At 42.0% G+C, this 22983-nt stretch overlaps 1 protein-coding gene and 1 non-coding gene across 3 annotated transcripts in view; one reads left to right on the forward strand and one right to left on the reverse strand.

The window, feature by feature from the left end:
- SPATA5 (spermatogenesis associated 5) overlaps nt 1-22983 on the forward strand; it is a 132261-nt gene that overhangs the window by 27213 nt on the left and 82065 nt on the right. For both annotated transcript variants that reach the window (XM_016160227.2, XM_016160228.2), the window contains 2 exons: nt 9688-9897; nt 22175-22228. In XM_016160227.2, coding sequence (XP_016015713.2) covers nt 9688-9897; nt 22175-22228 — 264 coding nt within the window. The remainder of the gene's footprint in view (nt 1-9687; nt 9898-22174; nt 22229-22983) is intronic.
- LOC118612636 lies at nt 15573-15691 on the reverse strand. The gene has a single exon (XR_004955066.1). It is a non-coding gene; the product is annotated as a 5S ribosomal RNA (ribosomal RNA).

The raw sequence follows: 22983 nt of genomic DNA on the forward strand, positions 1-22983 counted from the left end.
TACCAATTGCCCGTTTAATTTTATAACAAAATGTCAAGTAGGGTAATTGTAGAACCAGAACATCCTCTCACGAATGATGCGTGGCGTTTCCTGGGTTCTTTCGCAGTCCCTCGTCATCGACAGTCCTTGCGGAGTCCGCGGTCAGATCGCCGCGCGGGCAGCAGTAGCCGCCTTTTATGCGTGGGCCATCTCTTCTGTCCCCCATGTCCCAGTGGGCCTGACCATCAGGGAAAAAATGACCTCATAGTTTTCTTTAAATGTATTAATGTTTCTAGAAAGTGCACGTGGAAACAGCATCGCGACGTGTCCCGCGCCGTGTGGGGGCGGAGGTGGGCCGAGGAGCCCGCCGGGCCGCAGTAGAGCATCTGAGTCTCCGTAGCTTCGGGGACGTTCACGGGGCACTCTGTGCGTTTTAAGAGAGCCGTTAGAGGGGTGGGGTTTCGTGACTGTTGTTTCTCTTTGCCTTTATAATGTTGCCCCGTTTCATCTTCTCTTTTGAGGTGGCCTGGGTGATTCTGAGACACTCTTATAAAATCTCTAACTTCACAGGAATTTGAAAACTTAGAGCCTTGTTAGAGTCGCATAGTTTTGAACGCTTTGCTTCATTGTGAGTAGACCTGTCAGTATTCGGTTCTCTTGATCATTAACTAATGTTTTTTAATTGTTATAAGCTAAAAAAAGAAAAACTGAGACTCAGTAGTCAAGGGAATAGACTATGTGGGGTGATATAATGGATGCACGTCGAGATAACCATGCTGAGCGGAATAAGCCCGACAGAAAGCGTTAGAACCACATATCACTTACATGTGGGACATAAACCTGAAAGCAACAGACAGGACAAACAGAGACTTACGGACACGGACAATAGACTAGCGGTTACCGGACGGGAGGGGAGAGGAGAGAGAGGGGAAGTAGACGGGGTAACAGGGGTCAAATACGTGGTGACAGAAAGAAATCCAACTATGGGCAGTGAACACAAAATGCAGTGTGTGTATGCCTTGCTGCTGAAGTGCATACCTGAAACTTGCTGGATCTCGTCAACCAATGTCACCACAATAAAAATTAAATAAATTAATTTTTAAAAGATTATCTAAAAAATAAATACCACGTGGATAAATTTTAATGACTTTTCCTTGAAAAATGTGTTTTATGGTCAAATAAGTTTGGGAAATACTGGTTTAGATAAAATCAACTGTTTCTTGGCTACAGGACTTCTCGGGTCTTTTAATGTGCTGAAGGGTCAAAAGAAAGTTGTTTTGGAAACTTATTTGGTTGACGACCATGTGGAGCAGAGAGTTTCTGCATTTCGCAGTGTGGTACATTGCAAAAAACGTGACCACGCATTCTTCCCATCACTGTGTGTTTTCTACCCTTTGAATCTGTGCTTGACCTTGTAAGTTGCTTTGCCCAGTAGGATATTTCCAGTCAGGATGCAGGCGGGCTTGAGAGCACTGGGGCTTGCCTCCTCGCCGCTCTTCGAAACCCTGCATTAGCCATGGTAAGCAACCTCTACCAGCCTCCTGGAGGATGAGAGACCGTATGGAGCAGAGACGAGCCCTCCTGCCCGAGCTGCCCTCAGCCCAGCTGTCCTGCCAGTTGTCAGACGAGCCACTAGTCAAAGTTTGCGTGGACGAGAAGAACCACCCAGTAAACCCTCAGAATTGTCAGAAATAATAATGTTTGTTGTTTTGAGCCACTAAATTTTGAGGTAGCTAGCAAAAGCTAAGTGATGGAAACACTGGTTAACTTCTTATAGAACACTGTTGTTTTGTAAATTTAGGCTGGGCAACAGCGCCCTAGAGACAGGAACATCCCCAAGGACTAGCTAGCTGCTAGTTGAGGCTATTTAATGTGGTTTTAAATTCTTTTTGAAATGCTTTCAGATTCACTGCTGAACTTATAGCCTACCTTCAGGGTTTTTCAGAAGCTCTATAGCAAAACATGCTAATTTAGTATGAAACAATTGACAGATGAAGTTATGGAATAATGAATGATTGATGTTGGGTTAGTAGAAATATTTCATTTCCTTGGGGTGTATGGTCTAAAGTTTGGCACATGGTCATGACGACCTGTATTTGCAGTATTTATCTGTGCGTTATTGGCTGCTGTCGCATTGTCGGGTAGATGCCTCGCCAGCACATTCCACAGGCGAAAATTTCAGGTGATAGGGTTATAAACCAACCACACCATCCAAAAACACTTTAATATTTAAAAAGTTTAGGAACTAGGGAAACATACAGTAAGGTTTTAAACTTGAAGTTACTGCCAGTGGAGAATGTGTTTAAACAGTGGCTGTCAACTCTTGGAATTGCTAAACTGATTTATTCATCACAGGAACCAGTACTACAACCACATTTTTAATTGCTCTAATGAAAGGTTTTTTTTTCTGTATTTTCTTTTGATATAGTATTTACAGCCCATGGACTTGCGCCATTTTCCACTTGGCACTTCGGTATTTGGCCGCAGGCCACGGTGTCCTCTGATGTTACTCGAGCTCCAGAGTGATTAGCCCTGGTCAGAGAACTTTCTTATATTGCTTTTTACGCTCACTTCAGATTGTAAAAAATCTCCCGAGAAGTCAACATTTCTATAATTGGGTTCCTAAACTTCACTCTTCTGATTTCTGGCTACCACATCTACAAAAACATCTCTAAATTATTTCTGCAGAAAGTTTAATACTTATTTTGCTATAGAAAACCTGTTTCAAGGAGCTAGTTAATTGTGAACATTTTTTTAATAGTAAATTGAGCATTCAACATCTTTTGAGAAAAGACTAGTGTGAAATTAAAACCTTGAACTCTCACTTGCCTAGTTATATTTAAGTTTGAAAGAAATGTCTTAATATGGGAATGTTGCCAATTATAACATAATACATTATTAATTTCAGGAGACTGTAAGTATTAGCCACTTACTTAAATTAATGTTTCCCTTTTTTGGATGTTCTGAAATGGTGATTATACCACTTGGTATATTAAAAGTCAAATGTATTTTACAATTAATTAGTGGTTAAAGTCAAATGTATTTCTTGTCCACAGGAATCCTTAGAATCTTTGAATATACTAATATGCGTTGTGAAATGTCAATATTTCACCCAGAGATTACAAATGTTAATATTTAAACAGAATATCAAATAGACTTTTAAGATTTTTATAGTTTTTTTGTGTGCGTGGATATAGATATTTTAATATAGTTAGTTAATCTTAGGGTATAGTTTTAGATTCTGCCTTTTTCACTTAAAATTATATGGTAAAGATTTTACTTTAAAATCTTTTTAATAACTGCACAATAGACTGTTATGTGGATAAACTGTAATTGTTTCATCCTTCCAGTCTCAGATGTTTTCATTATTTCTATTTTTCTCTAAAATGATGATAAATACGTTTGTGTCCAAATCTTTGCATTTATCTTCCTATGAGTGAACTTACCAGACTAAAATATGTGATTTTTAAAGTTTGTGGCGAATATCAAGTTCTTTTTTTTTTTTTTTTTAAAGGCTATTCTAATTTATAATCATGTGATAAAAATTTAAAATTACCAAGAGCTTAAGCAAAATCTTATTTTATTTTCGCTTTAGTCTTTTTTTTCACTTTCCACTACAGTTTATTTTCTTGATTCAAAAGATCTTTATAATGGGGAATAATACTGGATAATTTTAAGATGAATGGAGATTTTAAAAAATAAAATGAAAAATAATTATCAATTATATATCTTTTCTATAAAAATGTTACTTTTCTTATGCACAGATTTGAGTTAAATAGTTTAATTGTCCCTAATTACAGTTCATTCTTCATGCACTCTCAGGATAATTAGAAGGAATTTATTTGAGTTGCTATATTTTAAAAACACTACTGTGTTCTATATTGCCTTGATTTTTTATGGACTCAAAGGATTGAGAATTTCTGCGAAGCTTTCCTCAATAACAGATTGCTTTTTTTGGAATAGATAGTACAACCTGTGGAAGTTCTGTTAATTCCATGTTAGTTCTTGGCAGGGCTTTCGAACTTGGTTTCTTTTGATTTCGCTGCTTGTTGTCTAGACAGAAGAGTGTCTTCTATCACTCCCAAGATCCCAGCTTTCCCTGCCAACTTCTCTTGTACATTTTTATAGTTTTAAGTAATAACAATTGAACAGGAAAGCACATTTGGGAAAGTGGATTACTTTTAACCAGGAAATACTGTGTGCCAAAATCAAGATTGTAGTTTGAACCTTATTAAATATGTTAGAAGTTTAACTCTTTCATTCCACTTTTCTTTTTATGCCTTACTTTTCTCAGGCTTCTTTCTGTAGGAGGAAAAATGAGGAGATAGATACAACAGTCAGTGGGAGTCATCTGTTCTCAGCTCTGACCCTGGCTAACTTTGGGGAGATCCAACACTCTTCCTTTCAGATTGTAACTGGCAGACTCTTAACTTGCAGTTTCTGACGGGTGTCTTCTTTTCAATTTGTAAGTGATGTTGAAGGCTTTGAATAATGCCGCACCTGTGCGCACGGTCCATCAGTGCTCCGTGAGACCTGAGCATTGCCGGAACCCAGGTTGTCGCTTGTTCTGAGGGAGATCGTCGTAGGGCGAGTGTGGTTCTTGCGTGGCACTGCGCTTCCTCGGTCCCCTTACGCGGGGACGGAGTATTGCACACTCGTCTTATCTTGCCCCTTAGTCCTCTTGTCTCAGTACTTTGTAATTTTTCCAACGGAAATCACTAATCTGGCGTAAAAGCCGGTGGCAGACCCGCTGCCGCTCGCTCTGGGACGGGGTCCCTGACCTGGCGCGTGCCCCTCCAAGCCACCTCACGTCGTGCTCCGGTCTTGTTGAACCGTCCCGTATTTCCGCCCATGTCGTCCTCTCCTCCGCCTGGAAAACCGTTTTCTGGCCCCTCAGCTACCGACGATCTTGTAATGTGATCTCTGATGCGCAGGTACACGAAGAACGTGTGCCCTGTGGGCCTTGCGTCTGGTTCACCCTTGTGTCTCCTCTGCTTGGCACGTAGTAACAACTAAATAAAACTGTGTCGAATGACTGCAGGAACATTTTGTGAGCATCTTCGTTCAGAATGGTTTTTTCCCAGAAATAGTTCTCTGACAGATCTCTCATTTAGAGGGTCAGTTCGGGGATCCAGGATTTTCAGAGCTGTGCGGCCATCGCTGTGGGCAGTTTTGGAGCATTTTCATCAGGGCCGAAAGCAGCACCCGCTCCCCGGCGCCTGCCCGCCTGCCCGTCCCGCCAGCCCGGCAACTGTTTGCCTCCTTTGTGTCTCTATGGGTTTGCCTGTTTTAGACATTTCGTATAAATGGAAGTAAAATACGTGGTTCTCATGACTGGCTTTTTAAATTTATCATAAGATTCATAAGATTCCTCCATGTCGTGTCACGTATCGGTGCTTCATTCCTTTTTATTGCCAAATAATGTTCCATCGTATGGATATCACACGTTCGATTTACCCATTCATTAGTTGATAGACAGTGGGCTTGCTTCTGCTTCGGGGCTGTCATGACAGTCTGTAATTTCATTGAGGTTCTTAATGTCACTTACTGAAGAATGACAAGATCACCCAGATCAGTGGCTGTCTGCAGTTAGTGGCAAAGTGACCGTGGAGTTTCTTCTTGTCTTTCTCATCTGCCTTGTTAGTTCCCTGTGCCCTTACCCGTGAGAACCTGAGCTTGATTGTGCGGAGTGGGAGCGGACCAGGAAAAGCTGAGTCGAGAGCAGGGACCAAGGGTAAACGCTGAGGACGCTCAGCCCGCCCCCTCTGTACGGAGCGCTGCTCCACGTTCCACCTGCCTCACGCTCCACCTGCTTTTCTTTTCAGAGTCCTCATGTAGTTGGGATTTGTATTTCGTTTGATATTCTTATTCTTAATCTGTGGGGGGAGGCATGTATGGGGGGTGGAGATACACGCCGTAGCTGGTTTGTGGTGCCATGGTAGAACTGGAGCTTTGACTTTAAAAAGGAAAAGAAAACCCTCTATAGAATATTTTTAGAGTTTGGCGGAGAATACTCATTGTCTTTTCACCATATAACGCCAAAGGCTTTTTGCTTATTTTCGCTTAGATCTGAGAACACGTTTGGAACACTTATGCTTCCTAATTTTGCTTTACCTCCATTAAAGAAGCATATCTGGAAATCTATTGATTTCCAGTTTGGATCTTGGCATTTGGGTTTTCTCAGCTTCTTTCTTTATGCATTATGTAGTATTTAGTAATTGGTATGTTTATGATTTCAAAATAAATGTCAAACATTTATTTAAAAAGCAAGTGTGTGACCCGGCAGAGAATTCGGAACAGGTGCCAACCCACTTGCTACTGCCTGGCTTCTTGTCCTTATGTTGGGACTGGTTAGCAAGAGAGAACAAAATGAAAAGTGCTCTTTGTCACAGTATTTTCTATGAAAATAACACTTTCAAAAGAACTTTTGTCCCTGGCAAAGTAACACTTGGCACCTAGCAAACCAGAGGGTCCTGACTCACGGACGGAGAGACAGTCGTTGCCTCCGGAGCTGCTGAATTCCCCGCCCGCGGTTCTCCTCCCCCTGTCTGCAGCCCCTCCTGCCCGTTTATTTTTATTGTGTCCCCTTGGAACTTTTCCATAAAAGTTTTTTGTTTTTTTTAAACCTGATCATCAGGTCTTTTGGATTCCATGGATGTGTAGTTTGGGGTGAGTTGTTTTTGTTTGTGTAGTATTGGATGCTTGTCCAGGAAGTCCCGTCAGATGTTAGTGGTGGGGGGATTTCCCCTGGGAGCTTGATCTCACGGCTCTGTCAGAGCTTGTTTGACAGCTGTTCCTTCACTTCCAACGTTATTACTAATCAAAGAGTTACAAAGCCATATGTGAGCAGCTGTTCACTGTTTTCATTAGGACAGAGTAGGAAAGAAAGGACCCAACTATTATCGGAGTGATTTAGGTGAGATTGTAGGAATAATTTTCTGGCAGTTATGATATAGTGTGACTTATTAAAAAGAAAGAGTTGTAGAATTTTTTTAAAAATATAAGAGCATAAAATAGTATTTGTTGAAAGATGAGAGGCGTTGAGAGACGAAATACTGACCGAAGCTGGAATGGCGAACCGACTGGTTTTCGAATTCCCGTTGTAGTTGTCGGGTTTTCTGATTTCATGCTGGTGTTTATCCTCCTCTTACAGACCAGCTTTTCCCATGGCTCTCTGTGCTTTGAGACTCCCAAGCAATTGTGAGCTCTTCAGGCTGCCTTATATCCACTTTTGAATTGACATCGTCACTGTAGAAAGACATTTATTTGGCATTCAAGTGCTAAATTAAGATGCAAAACTGGTTTGCATTTAGTTTAATAAGAAATGTAGTGATTAGACAAAAAGTAAAAGAATAGAAAAGTTATGGTAGATAAATATTGCTCCTGAAACTACACATGAAATGTAATGGCTTGATCTTTATCTTATGTCACTAGTTTTTCAGAATATAACTATTATAATAATCTTTCAGACCTTCAAGTAACATAATACGTAGTATTAAATAGTTAACTGTGTGCCAAAGCGTAGTTGATGTAATATATAGTATACTGTTTAATTCTTAAAATAATCCTGAGAGCAAAGATTCCATTATCTCCGTATTACATACAGATGAGAAAGAAGCTGAGAGAGATTAAGTGCCCAAAGTCATACAGTAACCGGAAGATATATATCAAAAAATGCATGAAGTTTTACAAAAGCAGAATATAACATCGTGAATACATTATGATCTTAAAACACACTTACACGCATATGTATTTGAAGGACTAGAAGGTACTACACCAAAATATTCACAATAGTTACTTTTAGGTGTTGGGAAAACATAATTCTTGGATCATCCTTACAGGCTGTACTTACTATATGTCCGTTATCTTCGTAACCGTGAGGTGGGATTTGCTGTTATTTTCACAGTCTAACGCCTTAACATAAGTCTTGCATATGTACAGCAATTTCCACATCTCTGTCCTCACCATCTCACATGCTTGAGAACTGTAAAGCTCTATGTCTTCAGTAGTTTTTGTATTGATTTGGGTGATGACAGAGACTGTGTCTTTCAGGATACGTTTCTCATTCCTCTCTAGATTACAAAATTTTGAGGCCAGTGTCTCACTCGTCTTTGTGTCCCCACAGTCCCTAAGACAAGTCCAGCACACAGAAGACATTTCTTAAAGCTTACTGGATTTATTTCACTTATAAATTCCAACCACAGTGCAATAATTGGAACGAACTCTTTAATTTCCAAACATGTTCTTTTTTTTTCTCTTAAGGCACCTCGATTGCACAGCTGCCCAAAGTCTGAATCCTGGCTGTCAGCCTTGATTCCATTTTCTTTTTCCCCCCCTCTTCAAACCGAACTCATTATCAAGGCTCTTTTATTTGCCTTATTTAATATAGTTTAATAAGAGTTTTAATACAGTTTAATAGAGTCCTATCTTTTCTTTCTCCGTAGCCCCACTACTTTAGTGCAGATAACTGCCGTCTCCGAGCCGCATTCCTGGGGGAGCCGAGCCCCCACGCCCCCAGTTCTAATGCCCCTCCACCCGGGAGCCGGAGTGGTCCTGCACGCGTCCGCCTGTACCGTTTCCCTGGTCAGATTGCTCTCCATTGCTCTTAGGATGAAGTCTAAGCGCGATGCTCTGTGAGTCTCCCAGGTGTGACCCCTCCCCGTGTCACTGACCCCCGTTGTCTCTGCCTCGCGCCTTGCCCAAGAAGCCTTCCTGAGGCATGGTCAGATCGTATCACTTTCTAGGTTTAAACCTTCCATGACTTCTTGCTGTGAACAAAGAGATTCTTGAACTTCTCCCTCTAGTCTTCAGGGTCTTCCCCCAGGTGGCTTCAGCTTACTTTTTTTTTTTTTTTTTTTTTATTTCTCTCAGATCTTTTTTCCTCTCATCCTCTTTATACTTCCTTCTGAGCCTTCTGTGATTATTTTGGCCTCTGCCTGACTGTTTCCCTGTTTCGATGTTGCCAGATCTCTTCAAGTCAGGGACTGCCTTGCAGCTGGCAGGACCTTCCCTCCCTGGGAACCTCCGAAGGCCCCCTCTGTGTCCTCCTTACTGTGCGTAGTCACCTTCCGTTGCCCGCCTGAGTGACACACGTGCCTGTCACTCGCGGCTGTTCTGCACGTCTGTGCTCATGTCTCCTCCTTCTGTTTCTCATGCACGTCATCTGGTGCGCAGTTCCCAACGCGTATTTGTTAAGTAATCAGAGCTATCTTTTGGGGGTATTTCTTAGTTGAGGAAAAGGAACAGAATTTTGATAATACTTCATTAGTATGCCAAAGACAGAAAAGTTTATATGTTTCATAAGGACCTACAGAAATATATTTGGAAGTAATTTTCCTAAAAAAGGAGTATGAGAAATGAGATATATAATGAGACCTTGGATCACTGATTCAAACCATTTTCGGACAGATGAAACCTAATTTTTAAAGCCACCTAGAACAGAAGGTAGACTTAACAGTATGTTCAATCATTTAAACAGTTGTTAATATGAGACTTGCAAGCAGAAACATTTCCTTAGTCTTTTTTAGTATTTCTGTGATATGCGGCTCACATTTTACATACTTATCGATGTTGTCAGAATTTTTCTTTAGGATCTTCTTCATTCATAAATGGTTCTGCTCCCTCTCTTGCACTTCTTTTGTTGATTTTTTTTTTAAGTCCTCTGTTTGTCCGAGCAAACTTACATTTAGAAAATGTTCTGTTTTGCAGGTATCCTGGTCAGATATAGGAGGCCTGGAAAATATCAAACTGAAATTGAAACAGGCTGTGGAATGGCCTTTGAAACATCCCGAGTCTTTCACCCGAATGGGTGTTCAGCCACCCAAAGGAGTTCTTCTGTACGGGCCTCCTGGCTGCTCGAAAACCATGATCGCCAAGGCTCTGGCCACCGAGAGCGGACTGAATTTCCTAGCCATCAAGGTACGGCGCCACGTTTCCCACTGCTCCTCCCTCCAGCACCCCGGACACCCGGCCCCTGATTCCTGCACTCAGGGGAACGTGGAAATCATCTTATGCAGAAGCTGATTTCTGTTTGAGGTTGATGGCGAAATGATGTGCAGAGATGAGCAATACGTGAATAGCGTGTGTCGTCCGCATGTCGGGGTGGAGAGCAGGAGACTGCTTTCTTTAGTTTCTTCATAAAAACCAGTCTTCTTTAGTGTCCACGTTTTTAAATTGTACTCATCACTTTTGCTTAACCAAGACTTAAATATAAATGTGATTGTGAATTTAATATTTACAGGCATAGAACTTTCAAAGAAATCAGATACTTTATAGTAAAACTGAATTTTTCAAAAACACTTTCAGTCAGAGAATATATGTACCATTGTTTATGTGTATTCTGAAGCACACACATTTGTCCGCTACCCTGCCTTATTACTTGGGATAATCTTAATTGATATGTAGTTTTACATTTATTTACCTTAGGACCAGATATTAATTGTGTTGTTTTTATGGAACATGATTATATATCTAGTTACTAAGTTCACATACATAAAACCTTAAATCCATTTCTGTGGACTTTACCACAGAAATATGTATTTAAATATGTTAAATATCAAATTATTTCAGAAAAGGAATGCGAATATCTGTTTTGACATTACCACAGACTTTTTTTTAATAACAAAATACATTTTCTATCTTAGAGCATTGAAATCCTTGGCAGTTTGAAAGCATAAAACATTTCAGAGCAGAGTCAATTTTTTACTTAAAATGTTCGTGGGGTGATGTTTAGTTGTTTACTTTTCAGGCATCAATGTCTCCACAGTCACTTCTGTTTGTGCATTTTTAATTATCTCGTGGGAGATGTTGGATAGGGAAGATTTTTGGGGTGGCATGCTCACTATGATCAGTTATGTTGAATCTCAACCACAGTTTTAAAGGTTGGAGTAAGGGAACAACTTGGAGATTTCCAGAGACATCTCGATCTCTTTGCTGCGTGGTGATGGACGTGACCATTTTACTGGTATTTTTCACTCTTTTTCTGTGCCTACCCCGTTTTTTACGCTACCTCATTGTGTAACTCCGCAACTGCATATGATGGTCTTTGAATTTCTTCTGTCTACTGGAAATCTGAACTGTCTTTGTAAGGACTTAGCTTGCAGTCATTCACATTTGGATGTCAGGGAAGAGCACATATATTTTCCTACAGCCTAGCACCTCACTCTTTGGTGACCCAAGACAGTAGTTCTAGATGCTACCAGGACTGCTCTCTGGCCTGTCCTCGGATACTTAGAAATATATTTATTACCATTTTGAATATGAAACCTTTTATAACTTTAGAAAGTTTCACTTTTGTCTTTTCATTGTGAGAAAATGATTTTTTTAAAAAAAGTTCTTTCAAAGGTTTATTTTGGACACTGTTCATGTAAAATAACCAACCATGTGTTAACTTATTTGAGTTTTTAATTAAGTTTTCAACCCTTTTTAGGTCATGCACACAAAAGTGATGTTAAGAAATTTTCTTACATTGAGTTTATACTTTCTTAGAGATTATTACATCTCATACTAATTTTTATTTAATGTGGGTTTTTTTAGTGTAAAAATTTAGTGTAGTTTTGCAGTATTTTTGAATTTGGATAGAGGATTTTCTTAATGAAAAATGGGTATTCATTTTACTATTCTTTCAACTTTCCTATATGTTTAAAACTTTTCAAAAGCTGGGAACATGAAAAAATAATTTGCTTTTCTTTGCATTTTAATTGGTCCTTTCATCTTAGTCTGATTAAGATTTGCAAGAAGAGTTAAAGTAGCTTTGCCATTTAGCTTATGTATGAGGAGATGAAGTCAAAGAAGTGGGAAATTCATATTGTATTTGTAGTTTTATCTTTAGTGAAGAAAAAGTTACCTTTTGGTCCCAACATGTATGTTTGTTTTCTAAGGGTTTTCAGTGCTATAATTAAGTTTGAGCTTTTTGAAATAAAGTCTTACCCATTTTGTAAGTGATCAGAAAGAAGTAGACGGACACAGGAATTTTCTAGCCTGTTAGGAAACACAAGTATTTTAGATATATTGAAAGGAGATCCTCCTCTCTCACACTTCTCGTGGGTAATTACCTTTCATTCCCAAGATAAAGCCTTGAAAAACTTTAAACACTTCTTTCTTTGAGTTCATGAAGAATCTCGTTAGCTTCTTTCCTCTGAGCATCTTTTCTAAACAATGATTAAAAGAAATATACTCTGCTCAGAGTTATAACTTCACCTTGGCTTGCGTGGGCTCGCAGTATCCTTTGGCATCTGTGTGTGTTTTTGTGCAGACTGTAGCACTTGACATACGCTTAAGTTTAGTTTGTCATCTGGGTCAATTACGTCAAAATATTTTCCAGTTGAAATTTCCTCTCTGCTCTCTCTCTTGCTTTTGTCTGGAGTGCTATGGGAGATTAATTACCCCAGTACACTGGGCTGCTATACTTTATGAACAACTGTTACTGATTCTGAAAGAAGGGTGGTTAGGCCTCTGACAGGGATTTTCAGCAAGTCCTTTATTAGCTGTCTTGGTGAGTACAGGAGTGTAATGGCTTAGTGTGTCCTTGACTTTGGGGGGACATTTTTTCTGATACCTGTCTCAGAGAGGAATTGTACAAACTACATCCCATTTTCGGGAAAACCTGTATTTTCTTTAAAGCAGTGCACAATTTAACGTAATTACTCTTTTTCGTTGAACTAGAGCCCCTATCATTCTGCTGTCAAAGGTACAAGATAATCTGAACTTGGTAAGCTCCAAGTTCATCTTTAAGCTTTTGGTTTTAAAATTATGTAGGCTAGGCTATAAATCATAGAGCCTTCATTTTGCAGATATGCATGGAAGACTGCAGAGGTAACCTCTTTTATATCCCAAATGCTTTAAGGTTGGGTTCTTGGGTTACAAATAAGAATAATGATGCTCAAGAAAGTGAAGTGACTTTTTCAGGGTCACAGTGGTGGTGATAGAACTGAAATTTGGCCTGAGGACTTTGACTCTAGAGCCTGAGCTCTGCACGACTTGTATTACATGATCCTCCTTTTCCTTTTTTTTTTTTTTTTTTTTAATTAGTGTCCTGTGCTTTTTTTCATTAATTACATCCAAGTTACTGGAGGAAGTAGTTCAGGCAGGTTCAGGGAAGTGGAAAAATAGATGTCTCCGGGACCCAGTTTAAAAATAATTTTGTTTCACTAGGACAGAGAAAACAGAAAAATAGCATGGCTTTGGAGTGGAAGTCGGTTGAGTTAATGAGAAAGCGTAATCAACTGCTAATGAAACAGGAACCTAAAGAATGAAATAGAAGTGCATGGGAAAGTCTAGTGGTTGGTTAATGTGGAGCTTGAAATTTACCTGTTAGGTTTGACTCATGCCCTGGAGATTGAGTGTGTTTCAATGACAAGGGCGCTAGGCGAGGGTTCTGATGGCTTTGGCTTGATTCCAAACCCTAGGACACTTGAGCTCTGCGACCTCAAACAAGTCCTCTGCGTCTCAGTGTTTCTCATCTGTAGAGGCGTTTTGAGGGGATGATGTTGAAAAGGTTGGTGAAGAAGCTTCGGAGGGCAGAACTCCTCCTCTCGCTAGGTGCGGGCCTAGGTGCGGGCCGCTGAGTTCCCTGGGGAGACGGGAGGGGAGAAGCTGCTTACGCGGGAGAAACCCAGCGAACCGCTGGTGAGGTTAACAGCTTCCACAGTTAGTCACGGTGATTGTGCCTTTACGATGTGATGAGAGTGGCACCTCTGTCCTCTTCCTCTCACATACTCATCATTTGTGCCTAACCGTGAGAAAAATATCAGACAAGCGCAAATTGAAAGACGATCTGTAAAACACCTGAAGCGGTACTCCTGAAACGGTCCAGGTCATCAAAAACAAGGGAAGTCGGAGCAACTCAGAGCCAGGAGGGGCCCGAGGAGACATGACGGCTAAGTCCAGTGTGAGGGTTTCTTGGACGAGATCCCGGAACAGCAAAAGGACAGTAGGGCAAAGAGCAAGGAAACCTGAATAAACTCTGGAGTTTAGTTAGTGACAATGCATCCGTATTGGTTTGTTAACTGTATCGGATGTGCCCGCTGGTAGGTGGTGATAATAGGGGGGCCGCGTGCGGCGGGAGGCAGCGGCGGGTGCGTGGGAGCTTTCCGTGCTGTCTGCTCAGTTCTTCTGTAAATCTTAAACTTTACCCCAAAGAAGAGCCTGTTAAATAAGAGTTTTAAAGTCGGTGTCCCAGTCCCAGCGCAGGCGTTCAGTGGCTGTCACCGAGGCTGGAGAGGCCAGCTCAGCTGTGCGCTGCGCAGTCTGGGGCGAGTGGGGTGCAGGGAGGGAGGCGGGCCGGGGGAGGTCGCCCACTCCCGGGGCGAGCACCTTAGAGGGGACCGTCTTTCCTCTCCTTCACGCTCCTGTTCACGGCGACCGTGGGACGTTGCCGAGAACAGCCTGGAGGGAAGCCGGCCGGGGAGCCCGGGCCCGGGGGAGCCCCAGCTCGTCTGTGTCACAGCCGTTCTCAGCTGAAGCCTACGCAGGTGTGTGTTGGCTCTGGCCCCGCACCCCAACCCCAGCTTTACAAAGAATACTTTCCTTTAGAGTTTCAGTTATTTTTTCTTCCACCTTGGGCACAGCTTCTAATGTACAGTCTCACCAGGACCTGTGTCGAGCTCCATGCCTTTCGTGGACTTTAACTCTTCCTTTTCCTATAGGTTTATTGCCACGTGGGCTCATCTAGAGTTTGAGACCTTTAGAGTTTCTGTTTAATTTCCTTTAGAGTTTTTATTTTTTAACTTTAAAAGTTTCCTCAACTTCTCCAAATAACGTTGTCTTATGTGCCCCATACACTTAGATTGGCAGTTATTTGCATCAATAGTAAACAAAAACTTATACTTTGTCGTATCACTATTCAAATGGCTATTAGATGATAACTAATAGTAATCTATTATTAATAGGACAGATAGCAGTCATGTGCCATTGTCAGTATCACAAAGTTATGTAGAAGTTAGATTGGATTTATTTAAATTTAGCATTTGTACATTGTAAAAACTGACACGTTAAATTTGAGGCATCTTGCATTAAAATTTCATGTTAATACATTCTTTTTTGAGTTGGACTTGCTGTATAAAATGTCTTAACATGAAAATATTGTATAATATTTGGCTAAAAGCAAAAATGACAGTAATACGAACTCTGATAACAGAACCATTAGCATTTGGAATCTTAGAAGACCTAGAGAGCTCTAGAGATAGAAGAACACTCTTAGACTTCAAGGAAGTTTACTTAATAGAGAAGATTTTGTTATTGTGTCGGTTTAATTTGTATTCATGATTCCAGCTGAGATTATTTTTCCCTTTTCTTAAATCTCTTTAATAGAACCTAATTAGAGCTGAATTAAATATTATAATTTTATGTCTGTAACACTTTAAAAAACATTTGTAAATGTTTTACAATGGCAAAAATTATATATTAAGCCATCTGTGCGCCCGGTAAACAAAGATGCATTAGATGGTAAGAGAGACACATGATTAAACACATGATATAATGAAACGGGTAACATTGAGAATCTTTTTTTTTCCCCTTAATTGAGGCAACCCTTGGTTAACCTCATAGATTGCAAGGACCTTGTCAGTTTATAATCTCTTATTTTTTATTTTTTACACCTACAGCACCTGGTCTTCCTAGGTGGTCTCCCATCCAAGTACTAACCAGGCCCAGCCCTGCTTAGCTTCCGAGATCAGATGGGATTGGGCTCGTTCAGGGTGGCATGGCCGTAGACCTAAAATTTTTACGTTCAGTGACTGGTAGGGAGAGAGAAATACCCTAATTCTGAGAAGAGTTAGAAGGTGAGGGGGGGAAGCTGGTTGGAGGTGGGAGAGCAAACACTACACTGAGACTTGGATGTGTGGAGTTTGAAATGCCCTAGAACAGTATGGCAGCTAGGCCCAAAGGCTTTCGTTAATATGGATTCGTAGCTCGAGAGAATGGTCCTTTCTAGAGAAGAAAGTATGGAAGTTGAGAGCCAGTGTTTAAGATTCTGCGTGGTATCCGTAAAGGAGCTCGAGTGACAAGAGTGGTCGCCAGTAACATACTGAGGGGTCTCCGCGCGCGTGCACTTTAGCGCCAGCCTAGCCGGAGTCAGCGCGGTGCCCACACTGTCAGTTTCGGAAGAAATGTCATTTTTTTGCCTGAGTGAGTGACTCGTGGGAAGGTTTGTATTATGCTTGCGGAGAGAGGAACAGCTTGAATTCTCTTCTGTCCCCTGCCAGCCCCCTTGCTTTCTCGGGTTTTACTTGCCCGAGGCATTTCTTGCCTAGTCCTTACTGCCTGTGTGCAGACTCTTTGAAGTGCTTTCCCGAAATCGCCTCCTGTGTGTGCCGATGCTGTTCTTTTTATTAACTTTCAAGATCCTTTACTCACATTACACATATGTAATTCTATCTCATGTGAGTTTGGGTTTTTACGAGCATATTCCATAACATTTAACCATAGTTAACACTTGGGTTAACTTGCCTTCCCTAGACATTTTAGAACTTATAAAAACTTGATTTGAATTGTAATAGCCAAAAGCAACAGGCAGGTGTCAGACACTTTTAAAAAGCCCTTGGGAAGACTGGAAAAAAACCCAGTAGTGATTAAAGGGGCAAAATTGCAAGAGCACAAGGTGTAAATGTTATCCTTGACTTTGCGATGGGTGTGGTGTGAAATAATGAAGCACAGTGAAAGATAAGTGAGGTTTAGTTCTCGTTGGATGGAGAGGCTGGATGAATATTTTTACATGCATTTATGTTATTTTTGTTGTTTTGTAAATTCAAACTCTTGATCTCAGCCTTGGGAACATTAAAAATCACGCCACCCCCAACCCAGCCAATTTTTGGAGCTGAACTTCCGTTCGGGAGTTTCTCTTGCCTGCCCTTACCAGCAAAGCGCGTATTCTCTAGGCAGGTGGAACGTGGCGGGCCTGGCATGCCGCGGTCACGCGGCGAGCGCAGCGGGAGAGAAGCAGCCTCATCCCGTCTCGTCACCTGATCCGTGCTGCGCGTTACTGCTTTACAGAGTTTAATAACTTCTGAGTGAGTTCGGCACCCACAGACCATGCTCTGTGTACCCAGCCCTTAGATAAAAGTAGTCTCATTTAAAATGGGCATCAGTGAAATTCTTACTTTCAAAACTAAGCCACGCTAGCAGCTGGCTATCGAGAATTAGTTTGCCTGTGCCACTCGACATGTCCCCACCAGACTCTGGATTTGAATTGTGGTCCTCTGTAAAATCTTAAGGAGACATTTCCTTTTTTTATGTGCTAAGGACTTGGGGAAAGCAGAGGACAGCATAGTTTTTAGAAAAATCTGGTCTGGGAACCAAAACCCTGCATTCTTAGCCTTATCTCTGCCATTTAACCTTCCCGGGACTCCGGCATTTCCCTCAGCTTCTTGGGTCGTTGTTGCCCTCGGGCTGTGACAGGTGCAGGTGAGACCGAACGCCTCCTGCAGCAGGTCCACTGACATGAGTGGCTCACGCGGTGCGTGCCGTCCAACCCGTGGCTTCGCCTCTGTGCCCGCTCGTGGCCAACATTTGGGGCATTTCCTTTCATTGTCAAGAGACTTAAATCCCAGTTCTGCCATTTAGTAAGCCACGTGACTGTGGAAATCTTTTTTCATTTCAATTTTTTTTTCTGTAAAGTTATAATAAGAGTATCTGTTGTAACCAGTAAAGGGGATAATAGATATCAAGCCTTTTGCAGGATTTTATAGAATTAGCTGATTCTGGTGGCTGCTTCTATTTTTAAGAATTAGATATATATTTGACTTCAAATAGAACAAAAAAAAATTTAGCAGCACAGTCTAGCGTCCTTTAACTTTTGTGCTAGTGTTAGACTAGAATGAGGTGTATATCATTGAAATGGAATTTAATCTTCTGCATATCTTCATACCAGAATTCAGTGATTTTTGGCAATTTTAACTTAAGACTGCAAATAACCTTGCTTGGCGATGAGGATGTTACCTTGTGGAATTCTGGACCCGTGTACCATGTCGTGTAGCTTCCGGGGCCGCGTTCCGCAGGCCCGCAGCCCAGGCGGTACTTCCAGCTCAGCTCTGTGCAGAACTGCATGTCCTTCGGGGCCTGTGGTCCTTCGTTACTACAGCTCCAGCTCGTAGGTCACACTTCGGTTATTCCCGTCTGTTTCGTTTTTGGAGAAAGCCTTGTTTCTTACCCACGGGTCTCCCATAACCCACCTCTATGTATTAGTGGAATGATCCTTCGCTCGTTGAGGCTGTATATCATATTTTCACATTTTCAAAAAATTATCAAGTCTGTTTGCCTACATCACAGGTTTAAAACATAAAATCTTTTTGTTATTAGTTGTATGGATATTGTCTTCTCAGAGATCATGAAATAATCATAATCCTGTCCTTCCCAACACGGATATTCAAGTCATCTGTTTTAGAACCACTGTCTGTGGAGAGCAGTAATCGTGTCTCCAGATTCTCGGCTTTCCTTCTGGAAAGCCGGTAATGAGAAAGCAGTATAAATGCACTGAATATATTGGCTGCTTAAGGAGATGTCACGCCCTCGACTTTTGTGGCGAGCGAGCTGCGATGAGATCGCCCACAGTAATGCAGAGTTGGCATGATAGTGATTACAATGAGAACCACAGGGTCACCAGCCGGTTCCTTTCTGATGGTTATCAGGCCACTCTTGCCTAATTAGCCACCCTAAACTGAATAAAATTCTGCATAAACATTTCTTACTTGTTCCGCACTGTCCCCCCTCTAACTAACTCCCCCCCAACAAAAGCCCTTTCTCCTAATTATCTAAAGCTTGCTTTAGTGCCTGGGCCCTCATTCTTGTTTTGGTGTTCACCTTCCGAACTCTGTCCACAGTCCCTTCGGGTAGCAGTGTCATTTATCATGTGTAAATGACCAGCACGTCTTTGTTTGCTTGATTTTATATTATGCCTTGTGAATGGGCAGACCTTGTTCTGCACCGTAGGGCAGGACTGTGGAAATGAGCACTTCTCCAGGTTTAATTTTTGTTGTTGTAAACAGCGCCTCAGTAATACTCATGCACCTGTCTCCTTGCATGCGTGTGTGTACAAGAGCATCTCCGGGCTGCAGCTACCCAGGAGCAGAAGTTTTGTCATTGGGCACACACGTCTTAAACGATTCTTTGAAGTTGCTTTTTTAAGCGTCAATTTTTTGCCTTAATATTTTGATCAATTTTCTTAATTTTTGAAGTCCACGTTTTTCAGGCAGCAATCGTGTCATTGATATTTTTGATGATTTTTAAATCCTGTTGGCAGAAGTGAATTATTTCAAATTGTATGAAATTAATCCAGATTGGGGTTGGTGAACTAAGTCCTCACTTGACACTAGCAGTCGATTCTGGGACCTTAAGTAAAACAATGTGCGGTGAAACAGTTTACCGTAGGCTAACCGAAGACACGAGTTCCGTTCCTGTGACATCTCATCAGCGCTGGATGAAATGATGCTGAACAAAGTGGTGATGTTCGAGGCCCTGCTCTCCAGCTTCCGGGCCAAATCTAGCCCGCAGCTTGTTTAATTTAGCCTTCTTACTCCCTTTTCTGGGGGTAAAACACATTATTTCAGCAGTGTCCTCTCCGCATTCTGGTACACCTGACGGTTTTCTTGCTGGTAGCTTCTGGTTTTCTGTTCTGACTCATTAGCTCCCTCCTGTCTAACCTCGTGCCTTCTCCAGAACTCTGGGATTATTCTGCCTCTATCCGCCCCAGCGCAGCCCGCACTCCTGGGAGCAGCATGGCCACCTGCTCTGCCCCTCCCCGCCCTGCCGCCGTCGCCCGAGTCGCGGCAGTGGCAGCCGAGTGATGCCCAGGGAAGTGGTACCACCGTACTGATGCGCTCGTTCTGAGTGGCCCAGCACAGGCGTGACCTCGTTGCTGTCCAGGATTAGTCCTCGATTCTTTTATTGGAAGGAATCTTTGTTTTATTTTTTTGCTTCTCTTTGTGACATTCTCTGTGTAGTTGTGATTTTTTTCCTCACTCTATTTTCAAGAATATGTTTAATTTCTCCTATGAAGCCACAAACTCATTAGAGGCACTTAATACATATTCATTTAATGAAAAAAATTGATTGGTTCAGTCAGTGGCTCTGTATATCAGCAAAAAGACGAAAGTGTTGGATGTTTGTAATCTTCCCCGCCTTTGATTTTGTGTGGCTCTTTAATTTGCCGACAGATGGAAAGTCATCCTAGTAATTCTGCAGTTTGACATTTTACAGAGATGAGCTAAGACATGAAGTCCTTGGCACAGTTCATGGCACGTGGTTAATGTTCAATAAATGTTAGCACCTGCGTTTGTGCTAACAAAATTTTACATTTGAATCTTTCGTGAGTGAGCTGTCTGTCTCTGAGACTTGCTGCGCCGACCACACTGGGCGTCCCTGTTTTTCCTTCATGAACGGAGTAGAATTTGAGTTATTCTGCCCCTTATTCTCTCTCATGTTCCTATCTCGCTGCTCACTGCAAACAAGTTAAATTGATTTTCTCTTTTTAAATCGTTTCTGTGGCCGACTTTTCATTTTCATCCCATTATTTGACCCGAGTCCTCGTCATTTCTCACCTTTCCTATTTTAAGAGTTTGGTAACTGGTCTGTTTCTGGTCTCTCATGTTCCTTCAAGTCATCCTTTATATTGTGGCTACAGCTATCTTTGCATGAAGCTCCTGTTACCAGTTAACTCCCCTGAGACCAAACCTGATGCCTACAGGGTAAAATGGAAGCTCCTTTTTGACAGGCTCCTGGCCTCCACCTTAAGGGCCTTACTGATTGTCGCATTCTCTCTGCACCTGGACTAAATTCTTAGTTCTTCTCAAGTTCCTTAGGCGCGTTCATAGTTGTAAAGTCAGTGACCTCTGAATAAAGACCTTAAGAGCGTTTTACAAATAAAGTGCGTATAGCACCTCTATTTTGGCTCATCAGAGACCTTTTTGATTTCTTCCCAGGTCCCGATATATTTTGTACTTTCGAGGGAACAGAATAAATCAACTGAGGTCTCACCTAAAGTGTTACTTTGGGAGCATCCTGGAGTCTACAAGTGGCCTTGTAGAACTAACTGTGTATCAGTAGCTGAAGGGAACAGCTGTGGTTCTTAGAAGCGGGTTTTTGAAAAAAAAAAAAATCCCGTGACTTACTGTGATGTGATGACTGTGTAATGTGAGAACGTAGGTAGGTGTGCGGTTAAAGAAAAAAAAAAGCCTAGTGGTTTCTTACAGTATATGACATTTTTGATCTTTAGCAAAGGAAAATGTTAAAATTCAGAAATGTTAAATGTCAAAAAATGTGTATTTTTGCATCAGCGATACGCAGCATATCACTGGGAAACCAACCACGTTTATAGGGATTCTCCTGTCTATTGTTGCTTACTGAAAATTGATAGAATTTTATTACAAGAAGTCCACACCTTTCATCTTCGGCACACAAGAAGGGAAAAGAGGCTTTCCATCAGCTGGACGAAGTGCCGAGCGGCGGATGTCTAAGGGGGATTCAGACACAGGCTGAGTGGGGAGACGCTCTGGAGGGTGTGACACTCTGGTGCTCCTCAGACTGCCCTAGGAGAGTGGTCGCCTCTGGCCAGGAGAGCGGCTGAGAAGAGCGCGTGTGGCTCTGCAAGTACAGGCCGTCGTGTCCCCTGGCTGTGTCAGGTGACGGCGGAGGGCCTGAGGGCAGCACGTGTCCTGGAAGTGCTCAGGGAAGCACCGTGACGTCATGGCGCGGATTCCAGGGGTCCTCTTCCCTTCTCAGGGCTTGTCGCAGAGTCGTGGAATAGCCCCGAGGTCTCACTTCTTGTCGGAGAGGGCTGCTGATCTAGTGGCCTTCCTCACAAACTGACAAGTGCACCCACTCAGGACCAGCCGCTGGTTCAGCCTGGGAGCACATGGATGTAACCTCCAGTGGTCTTCTAGATTAGGCTGGCCCATCTTTGGTGCCTAGCACTGTGCCCGATGTATAGTAAAAATGTGGGCGCGTGGGTAGACAGATGACCGGGACGTCATGATCACAGCCTTTCCTTTGTATTGATGTATAGGTTTTAGAACATAAAATGGCTTTATTTTTTGATGCACAAATGACACCTAGTGAAAAGAAGCATGCTAAGGAACTAATTTAATTAAAAACGGACTTTTGTTTATTTTTTGCACCTCTCCTGTCTCTACATTTTTACTTCATAGGAAGACATACATGTGGTTGTATTTGTAAGGAACTGAACAGTCGTTTTCTTTTCATGCAGGGACCTGAATTAATGAACAAATACGTGGGCGAGTCTGAACGAGCAGTTAGAGAGGTGAGAGGCTGTGCCTGAAGTGGACCCCGCAGGACCAGCGCTGTCCTCCGCGGGGTTCTGTTGGCGGTTACGGGTTTCGAAATTTGCAAATCTAAATTCCAGTGACGTATGTTTTTCTTTTGGCAAATATTAGTTTATTATTTTAAAAAGTAGTTTTGACCATCTATAATATTTTATTTTTAAAATAATAGTATTACCAGCCTCCCTGGTTTTACCAAATATTTTTTCAAAGGCCGGCATTTCATTTCAAAAAGGGTATGTGTGTACTTATAAAGACTGCATGATCTCAGATGAGACTTAAACCCTTTGAACTAGGCAGTCCTTCAAATTAAATGAGCTCAGTATAGGAAACTTCTCCTGTACTCCTCGTTTTACTTATCTTACCTTCGCCTGGTGACTTACCTGGCGCGTTGCCCGCCCCGCTCCTGAGTATTAAAAGCTGTGCCTGATGCACAGGCCCCTCCACACTGCGGAAGCAGCGCTGGACCCAGGTCACCGTGGCGTCTGGCTTCACGTCGTGGCCTCTCCTGAGTGGAGGTTGCGCCGCCCCACGCAGGCAGCAGGTGTCCTCCCGAAGCCCAGCGAGGGCAGGATGTGGGTGCCGACGGCAGTGGAGTGGATGGTCTCTGGTGGCGAAACACCTGGGTGTGCGGGATTGGAATGCTTTTTCATCTGAGGAGAAGTTTAGTTACTTTTTGTCTTTTTTTTTTTTTTTTTTTTTTTTTTTTTTTTTTTTTTACCGTGGATAACATTAG

The sequence above is a fragment of the Rousettus aegyptiacus genome, unplaced genomic scaffold (assembly GCF_014176215.1).
Source record: "Rousettus aegyptiacus isolate mRouAeg1 unplaced genomic scaffold, mRouAeg1.p scaffold_m13_p_16, whole genome shotgun sequence".
NCBI lineage: Eukaryota > Metazoa > Chordata > Mammalia > Chiroptera > Pteropodidae > Rousettus > Rousettus aegyptiacus.